General features: G+C 35.3%; 1 protein-coding gene across 2 annotated transcripts; it reads left to right on the forward strand.

Moving 5' to 3' along the window:
- Positions 1-7,970: 7,970 nt before the first annotated feature.
- LOC127105358 (aquaporin NIP6-1) lies at positions 7,971-10,180 on the forward strand. 2 transcript variants are annotated; one of them, XM_051042530.1, is made up of 5 exons: positions 7,971-8,375; positions 8,546-8,770; positions 8,853-9,047; positions 9,577-9,638; positions 9,741-10,180. In XM_051042530.1, the coding sequence occupies exons 1-5, from the start codon at positions 8,148-8,150 to the stop codon at positions 9,946-9,948; spliced, it is 918 nt and encodes a 305-aa protein (XP_050898487.1). In that variant the 5' UTR covers positions 7,971-8,147; the 3' UTR covers positions 9,949-10,180. The 2 variants fall into 2 exon arrangements, with proteins under 2 accessions (XP_050898487.1, XP_050898488.1); XM_051042531.1 differs by having other exon boundaries at positions 9,577-9,620; positions 9,785-10,180.
- Positions 10,181-10,635: the final 455 nt, after the last annotated feature.

Raw genomic sequence — 10,635 nt, forward strand, 5'->3', positions numbered from 1 at the left:
GAGTTGTTGGGCCTTATGAGAGAAATGCTACCGGATGATAATGTTCTTCCTAATCGAACCTATGAGGCAAAAAAAATGTTGTGCTCTATTGGCATGAGCTATGATAAGATACATGCTTGTCCTAACGATTGCATTTTGTTTCGTAACGAATATGCAATGTTAACTGAGTGCCCTAAATGCGGTTTGTCTCGATATAAGAAAAGATTATCTCCCGCAAAAGTCTTATGGTATTTTCCGATAATTCCGAGATTTAGGCGCATGTTTCGTAGTGAAACCGATGCAAGACATCTTACTTGGCATGCAGATGAAAGAATTATTGATGGAATGTATCGGCATCCGGCTGATTCACCACAGTGGTCGAAGATTGATAATGATTATCCTGAGTTTGGATCAGAAGCAAGAAACCTTCGATTGGCATTATCTACTGATGGAATGAACCCACATGGTCTTCAAAGTATCTCACATACCACATGGCCTGTGATTCTTATGATTTATAACCTACCTCCGTGGCTATGTATGAAGCGTAAGTACATGATGTTATCTATGTTAATCTCTGGGCCTAAACAACCAGGGAATGACATAGACGTATACTTGACACCTCTGATCGAAGATTTAAAGATTTTGTGGGAGAACGGTGTGGAGGTTTATGATGGATATAGGAAAGAAAGTTTCAATTTGAGGGCGATGTTGTTTGGCACAATTAATGATTTTCCAGCATACGGGAATCTATCTGGGTATAGCATTAAAGGTCAACGTGCGTGTCCTGTTTGTGAAGACGGAACCGATACGATTCGATTGGAACTTTGCCAGAAGAATGTGTTTCTCGGTCATCGTAGATTCTTACATTCTAAACATCACTACCGTGGGTGGAGAAAAGCATTCAATGGAGACACCGAACATCGTAGAGCTCCACCCGCATTGTCAGGTGAACAAGTTTTTGAAAAGGTGAAAGATGTGCGTACTGAGTTTGGCAAGCCTTTTGCACATAAGATTGTGAAAGGTGGGTGGAAGAAAAGGTCGATATTTTTTGAATTGCCATATTGGAAGTCTTTGTACGTGAGACATTTTCTCGATGTTATGCATATTGAAAAAAACGTATTTGAAAGTGTTATCGGTACATTACTCAATATAAAAGGCAAGTCTAAGGATGGCCTTAAAGCAAGGGAGGACATGTTAAAAATGGGAATGAGAACTGAATTAGCACCCGTGAAGAAAGGAAGACGAACATATCTACCACCTGCTGCTTTTACTTTATCTAGAAAGGAGAAAAAAAATTTGTGTAAGTCTCTAAGTGAAGTTAAGGTTCCAGAAGGATACTCATCTGATATCAGAAGACTTGTTTCTATGAAAGACCTCAAGTTGAAGAATTTGAAGACACATGATTGCCATGTTATAATGGAACATTTTCTACCGATAGGTATACGTTCTATTTTGCCAGAAAAAGTAAGAAGTGCCATAACTAAATTGTGTTTTTTCTTTAGGTCAATTTGTAGTAAGGTGATCGATCCCGAGATCTTACCAACACTACAAAAAGAGATTGTAATTACCTTGTGTGAGCTTGAAATGTATTTTCCTCCGTCTTTTTTTGACATAATGGTTCATTTAGTTGTTCATCTTGTGAAAGAGACACAGTTGTGTGGACCAGCTTATATGAGATGGATGTACCCTGCTGAACGGTATATGAAAATATTAAAAGGGTACGTGAAATCCCGAAGTCGACCAGAGGGTTGTATTGTTGAACGATACATTGTTGAAGAAGCTGTTGAGTTTTGTACTGAATATTTGTCTAACGTTCAATCGATTGGACTCCCCAGAGCTCAGATTTTCGACAAAATGGAAGGTAAAAAATTAATTGGGAATAAAATTGTGACAATATCAAGGGATGAATGGGATCAAGTTCATTTGTATGTTCTGCACAATAATAATGAGGTTGAGCCATATGTTGAAATGCACAAGGATGTACTCCGAAGGTTAAATCCGAACAGAAATGAAAATTGGATAGTTATAGAGCACAATCAAAGTTTCATACAATGGTTGAAGGATCATATTTATTTGAAGCGCTCTTCAGATCCTTCTTCGGTAACAGAAAGGTTGAGATGTTTGGCATATGGTCCAAGTTTGCATGTGTTTTCTCATAGCGCATATTCAATTAATGGATACACATTTTATACCAAAGAACAAGATGATAAGAGTACTATGCAAAATAGTGGTGTCACCGTGCTAGCTGAAGCAATGCATATATCAAGTATGAAGGACTTAAACCCCAAATATGCAAATTTGTCATATTTTGGAGTTATTGAGCACATTTGGGTGTTTGATTACGAGAAGTTTCAGATTCCCATCTTTGGTTGCAAGTGGGTGAATAGTAGTGGCATACGAATGGATAAGTCTGGATTTTTGCAAGTTGATCTTACTAGGGTGGGGTACAAAGATGAACCTTTTATTCTAGCATCTCAAGCTAAACAAGTGTTCTATGTGAATGACCCGAAGAGTACAAAATGGTCTATAGTGCTTTTCTCTAACAAAGTGACTGATGATAGCGGTGTCGATCAATGTGATATTGATGTTGAGAATGAGTCATGCATTAGACGGAATGAGTTGAATAGAAATGATGAAGTTGAGGATCTTATACCGGATGAGTCATATATAAGAAACGATCATAATGAGGGAATTTGGATCAATTCATCCGTACGCATTGCTAAGAAACAAGTGATTAATATTCCAACAAAGAAAAGAAAGAGATGTTAGTGACTTAGGTAAATTATCCATGGTTTCTTTATTTTTTTTTTCATTTGTTTTGATTATAAGTTATATGTGATAATGCATGATTTCATTATATTTTTGTTTTCAATTGCTTTGATTATAAGTTATATCTGATAATGCATGATTTCTTTATTTTTTTGTTTTCAATTGCTTTGATTATAAGTTATATTTGATATTTGATGGTTTCCTTGGTTTATTACAGGTTAGACATGGCTGATAACCAACATGAGGAAGTTAGTAAAGTATCCGCGGAAGAAGAAATTCGAAGAGGCATCACAGTAATGCGAAGGGTGGTCCAAGGAAGATCTCGAGGCATCATACTAGATGTCTCTTGGAACAACCAGGGACAACTTATAGAACCTAATGGGCATACCTTAACTAGTTTCATCGGTGCACTAGTAAGGAATGAAATTCCCATTACATGTGATGATTGGAGAAATAAAGAGTTGAAAGAGTCCAAAGAAAAAATTTGGAGTGAGATAAAGGTACAATCATTTGGCCCTTAATTATACGGTATCAATTATGTTTTTTCAATTACCGATACTAACTATCAATCTGTATGTTTTTCTTAGCGATGTTTTAACATCGAAGAAGAAAGAAGAGGGTTTTGTATGAAATTGGCCGGAAAGCTTCTTAGAGGGTTTCGGACATTTTTATCATCCAAGTTCCTTAAGGATGCGGATGGTAATTTTGTGGATGCGGAGCTTCCTAGAAAATATGAAAGTTTGATATCGGCTGAAGAATGGGAAGCTTTCAAATCCAAAAGACAAGACCCGACTTTTCAAGGAATAAGTGCTACAAATCGGGAAAGAGCATCAAGTCCCGCATATCCGTACCGAAAAGGACGTGTCGGATATGGACGCTTAGAACAATCCATGGTAAGTATTTATAAATTGCGAAAACAAATTTGTTCATCATATATTAGTTTTATCTGATCAAATTGTATGACTTAATGTGTAGCTGCAGAAGGAGGAAAGTTCAGAAACATCTCTTCCTGCACATGTTTTGTGGAAGGAAGCCCGTGTGGGCAAATCTGGAGTTCCACAAGAAGAAGTTTTAAACGTATACCAGAAATGTGTAAGTATAACATTTTTTCATTAATTGAATAACATTTTTATACACAAATATTTGACAAGTATACGGTATTCATCTGATTTTTCAGGAGGAGCTATCTCAGTCTCTATCTCCCGATGATACTAAGAGCATACTTAGTCGGGCATTAGATGTCCCTGAGTATTCTGGTCGGGTGAGGGGTAAGGGATTTGGAGTCACTCCGACCTCCCTCAGTGTTAAAAAAGGAAAGGCTCCTAGTAATCGGGAGCTTCATGCAAGATTGGAAGCCATGCAAGCTGAGCTTGATGCATTGAGGAGAGAAAGAGAGGCTAGCGCCTCAACGGTATACAGAGATGCTTCGGACAAAAACAGTATCAACTGTACCTTTCAGCCGAACATTCCAGAGGTAATTACATATAATTGTCTTAAATTGAACTATTTGCTTAAATTATGTATTTGACATATATACACATTAACGATTTCTTGTTATTATTGGTTTTAGGGCATTTCCCATTGTCAGCTGTATTTGTCGTCACCATACTATCGGATGGTTGGCAAGGGAAAAGTGCATAACGTTAGCGGAGTATTACTCCACACTAGAGAGCTCCCTGCTGGATGTTTGAAGGTATCAGTTGATATTGCAGTTGAGCCGAATGCAGCATTACCATATCCTAGCGATGATTCGGATGCAACAACGGTGCACGAAGCAGTAGGTTCGTTTGTTGCATGGCCGACAAACCTCATATGCGTAGGATATGAGGTATGCTTAAAACTTATGTTAACTTTAATGTGTATATTCAAAGTTTAAAATTTATGCTTAAAATTTTACTTACATATTTTCCTTGGTTATGTTAAATAGACTCCCACAAAATCCAAATCAAAAGAAAATGAGGTTAGCAATGCCTCCGCACAACAAAAAAAGGAGGTTAGCAACGCCTCCGCACGGGTAAAAAGTTCTGGTGCTAAGAAGACCGTAGCTAGGAAAAAACCTACCACCAAGTATAGGTCGTGCCTCAGGACATTTATAGAGATGACCGATATACCGACCGGAGGTGTTCGGAATGTACATATGGAGGTAGGGATTTTCGGCTTTGATTACGACCAAATGATTGGTAATGAAGACTTCATGCAAGTTTTTGGTCATGAAGAAATCGGCGTCAACGTTGTCAATACATATATTAGGTAAATCCGGTCTACTTTGTTTTATTAATTAAACAACTTATGTTAATGATGTTTACTTTATGTTAATCCGGTTTACTTTATGTTTCAAAAGAGGTGTTAATGATGTTTTTATATTAGGTTTTTGTATGACAAATTGATGCGCCCCAATGATTTGGACGAGTCATTCGGATTCTTAGCACCCGCGACCGTCAACTTAGGTTTAATCTTAAGTAGACCGCATACCGTGACGGAGTATGTTCTTCAGATCCTCATGGAGAATAAAGATGCGGAGAAGTTGTTTTTTATACCGTTTAATACCGGGTTAGCATTTCATTCTAAATTCATCTATTATAATTATTTTCCAAGTTACCATCTAACATTTGCCTAATCATTACAGTGGACATTGGTTGTTGCTCGCAATCAATCCTATCCGAGAAATTGTGTATTATCTTGACTCGTTAGGAAATGATTGGACAACATACCCGGATATGAAGAACCTAATTGACACGTAAGTGAGAATGTTCAAAATTTTTCTTAGTTTATGTGAATTGTTCTAATTGCTTCATTTTTATTTTATTAGCGTCCTACAAGCTTTTTGGGCCCAACGAGATATCCAAACCTCAAGGAGGAGCGCCAACCGCATTACATGGATTAAAGTGGCGGTATATTTTTAATTACCACATTTTTTATTATATTAGTGATGACACTTGATAAAACTTAGGATTTATAATCCATATTTTTTTTTCATGTAGTGTCCTCAACAACGTAATCAAATAGATTGCGGGTATTTCGTGTTGAGGTTTATGCGAGATACTCTTGCTTTGGGCCGATTAGTGATTCCCACCGATGTATGTATTTCTAACTTATGAGTTATTTTTATATTTACACATATCTCATATAATTAAATAGTTGGAATTAATTCAAAATATGTTATATTATTATGTAGTACTTTGAGGAATTCAAGTGTGCATTTTATACAAAGGATCAAGTGGACGAAATCAAAGAGGAGTGGTGTCAATTCATGATAGAGCTCAAAGTTTTTTCATAAATTTGTGTAATTAATGTGTACATTTGTAGTATATGTAATGACTTGTAAATGTGTACATAAATTTGTATATATTTTGATACATTTAAGGCAAAATTGGTTTGAATTGGTATATATATATATATATTTGTTAGCCAAAAATTGGTAGAAAAAAGGCCAAAATGGCATGTATAAAATGTGATAACTGTCTGTCAAAATCTGGTTGAAAACAGGTAGAAATTCTGGTTTATAAACCTGGAAAAAATGTGGTTTAAAACAAAAGCTTCAAAAATTTTCGTATACATTAGACAGCGCTTCTGTAAAAAGCGCTGTCTAAAGGGGGGGTTAGAAAGCGCTTTAGGCAAAAGCGCTGTCTAAGGGGGGGGGGGGGGCTTAGACAGCGCTTTTTGAAAAGCGCTGTCTAAGCCCCCCCCCTTAGACAGCGCTGTCTAAGCCCCCCCCCTTAGACAGCGCTTTTGCCTTAAGCGCTGTCTAAGGTATACCTAAAAAAATTAAAATAGGGGGGGCTTAGACAGCGCTTTTTGAAAAGCGCTGTCTAAGCCCCCCCCCCCCTTAGACAGCGCTTTGGCCAAAAGCGCTGTCTAAGGTATACCTAAAAAAATTAAAATAGGAGGGTCTTAGAAAGCGCTTTTGGCCAAAGCGCTGTCTAAGGGGGGGGGGGGGGGGGGGGGGGGCTTAGACAGCGCTTTTAAGATTTAAAAAAGCGCTGTCTAAACCTTTAGCAGCGGAGGTTTAGACAGCGCTTTAAAGCGCTGTCTAAGGCCAAAAAAAGCGCTGTCTAAGGTCTTGTTTGGCGTAGTGGAATTTATTGTGATAATTTTGCAGTTGTCTTCTTCTCTAAGAATGGCTAGTATTCAAAATGTGTTAAACACATGAAATTAAAGTACTTATAAGTGAAAGAAAGAAGAAGAAATGCAAAAATAAAAAATAAAAAGTGTCATTTGAACACATTGGTATAAAGTTAATAATATTGGATCTGATAACTAAAGGTTTACCGACCAAGACATTTGCTAGCCATGTAGAAATGATGAGCATTATGTAAAAGTCCTTGTTAACATTATATTATGATCGATATATATATATATATATATATATATATATATATATATATATATATATATATATATATATATATATATATATATATATATATATATATATATATATATATATTAATGCTTGTATTGTATGACCCTTATGAATTCAATTAAGATTATGTTTTTGTTTAGTTTTATTATCTATATTAGGTTGTAGACATTATTGTTATGTGATGACAAATGTGTCTTTGAAAAGACATAAAATACACATTATTGTATTCCCTAAAATTATTTGAATTGAATTGAATTGTGATACATGGAAGGAATCAAGTTGATAGATAACTTCTGATTGCAATTATCCCTTCATTTCAGTTTATTAAAAATAATGATTCAGAGCTTTCAATGATCGGTGCATAATTATAGTATAAGGCTGAAACGTCAAGTTGTTATATGAGTCAAGTGGGAGACTGTTGAATTAATTTATTAATCAATCAAATATGACTCATTTAAATAAAAATTTGAAGTTAAATAAAAATGTCTTATGATTTGTTTGGATTTGATGGGTGATTAAGCTAATAGAGTTTTTATTTTAAAATTTGAAATAAAATTAAAATCCATATTTTCTCTCATCATGATTATTGAAACATGACACTTGAAAATGTTATTGTTGAAAAATCCATATTTTCAGTTTTTCTCATAAACAAACAAACAAAACATATCTTTATCATCAAAAATATATAAAAGAAGAAGGACAAGATGAGAGAAAAATAAAACAAAAATATATAATATAAAAATCATTTTTTGAAGAAAAAAATGAGCCAAACAAGCCCTAAATACCATGAGTATGGAGTGTATATCAAATATTTTCCATTATATATATTACTTTATGTACATACACACCTTCCTAAGAAAGCATTAATTGATACCCCATCTATCCCATTTCTATATATACATGTTACCTTAGTTTTGAACTCTCATCACAATTAACACATTAAGACAAACAACTTTACCACTCATCTCAAGGCCATTTCCTGTAAACTTTGTTTTGGTTTATTTTATTACTTAATTTGAGAGTGATTAATTAGAGTATGGACAATGAGGAAATCCCATCAGTACCTTCTACTCCAGCAACACCAGGTACTCCTGGTGCTCCTCTTTTTGGTGGATTCAAATCTGAAAGACATGGAAGTGGTAGAAACAACTCATTACTCAAGAGTTTGAAATGTTTTAATGTTCAAGAATGGACTTTGGAGGATGGTGCCTTACCTAAAGTCTCTTGCTCTTTGCCTCCTCCTCCCGTTCCTCTCGCCAAAAAGGTACATCCCATCACATATTAATGTTGCAGTTGAGTAGGTTAGTTCAGCTGATATATGTATTAGTTGAGTTAAATATGTATAAACGGTTAGTCTAGAGTTTAATATCTAACGGCAATATTTATTCACATTTATGTAATAAATTTTGATATGTTGATCAATGTAATTTCTAGGTTGGAGCAGAGTTTATAGGCACATATATTCTAATGTTTGCTGGAATAGCCACTGCAATTGTGAACCAAAAGACACATAATTCAGAGACACTAATTGGATGTGCTGGAGCTACTGGACTTGCTGTTATGATCATTATTTTATCAACCGGTCATATTTCTGGTGCTCATCTCAATCCTGCTGTCACCATTTCATTCGCCGCATTAAAGCACTTTCCTTGGAAAAATGTAAAAAGAAAAATCTCTAATTCATCTTCTAATTAATTTTTCACACAAGTGCTTATTTTGAATTTCTGAATTAATTGTATAGGTGCCTTTGTATATTGGTGCACAAATTCTGGCTTCAATATGTGCTGCATTTAGTCTGAAAGGAGTTTTTCATCCATTCATGAATGGTGGTGTCACTGTTCCTTCAGTTGAATATGGCCAAGCTTTTGCTTTAGAGTTCATTATCAGCTTTAATCTCATGTTTGTTGTCACTGCAGTTGCAACCGACACAAGAGCTGTGAGTATATTATTTCATATCCATATTTCATTATAAAAACTCTATCTATCTATATATATATATATATATATATATATATATATATATATATATATATATATATATATATATATATATATATATGAGTCGACCAGGGCAACGTGATACAGGAAGTTTGAGGCACATAAATCCAAAAGGGTAAGATGGGATGAGAGTCAATGGAAAAGATATCTGAGCAGCTTTTGTCGTAAATGGATATAAAATTCATTCTTTTGTGACCATTGATTGTATGAATGAACATGCATATATGTTTTGCAAGTGAGATATTTGTCTTTATACAGTAGCACTAACTAAAGACAAGTGGGATTTGGAATCTTAATTAATTGTGTTACACCAAATATTAACTAGAAAAACATACTCCACCTGTCTCTTATATATGAAAAATATGATAATTAATGAGTAATAGTTTTAGAAATTTTGATAAAAGATCTTATTATGAATTAATTAATTGATGTGGATTGTGATAGTGACTTGTGGTAACATGATACAGGTGGGAGAGCTTGCGGGAATCGCGGTGGGAGCCACCGTCATGCTCAACATACTCATTGCTGGGTATGTTCCAACTTTGAGAAATTCAAAAAGTGAAAAAGATACTTATTTTATTTAGGTATTGTTTTCCAAAATGAACTTATTGTTTTGAAATTGTTACTGAAGGCCTGCAACTGGAGGTTCAATGAATCCAGTAAGAACATTGGGCCCAGCAATTGCTGCAAACAACTACAAAGGCATATGGCTATATATCATAGCTCCTATTCTTGGAGCTTTAGCTGGGGCAGGTGCCTACACTGCTGTTAAACTCCCTGATGAAGATTTTAACTCTGAAGTAAAAGCCTCTTCTGCCCCTGGAAGCTTTAGGAGATGATCTCATCTCATCCACAAGGTTGCAATACAAGATCTAACAAAGCTACTTTAAATAGAACTTTTTTATTATATAAGTACATTATAGTTTGTAATTAAGAATGAGTGAGTGAGTACTGCAATTGATGCATCCTTAGCTTGCTAGCTACATGCGCATGTTGTAATATTTGTGTTCAAATGCATCAATTAGTTGTGCAACGTTATGATCCAAGATGAATTAGTGTTGTTTCTGTACACATGTATATGCTATTGTTTTTCTTTTATAAGTATTTTATTGAGAATAATAAAGAGTTCAAAGGTAATAAAATAAGATGCTTTAAGAATTTTCGATGGTTTCAGAGTAAGTTCACGATAGTGAGATTTTGAGATAAATGTGGTGTGAAGAGAGCAAACTTACATGAGGTGAGAAGTTATGTATCTTATGGAGGTCTTTCGTGTGTATTCCGAATTTTTTTCTCAACCCTAAAGTTGAGGTATTTATAGAGGCTTATGTACATGGATTTGAGGGCTCTTCAGAAGTGGTAATTGTCCCACCTTGATTTGGGAAGCTATTGACTGGCCATTTCTTAGGGGATTGTGTCCGATACTTCTTGCATATGCGATTATAGGTTATGTACATGTCACCCCGCGTTTCTCATTAAGGCGAGTAGCCAACGGAGTGGGGGTTATGTACGGGCTCCATATTATGGGT

Source organism: Lathyrus oleraceus, chromosome 7 (assembly GCF_024323335.1).
Source record: "Lathyrus oleraceus cultivar Zhongwan6 chromosome 7, CAAS_Psat_ZW6_1.0, whole genome shotgun sequence".
Classification (NCBI taxonomy): domain Eukaryota; kingdom Viridiplantae; phylum Streptophyta; class Magnoliopsida; order Fabales; family Fabaceae; genus Lathyrus; species Lathyrus oleraceus.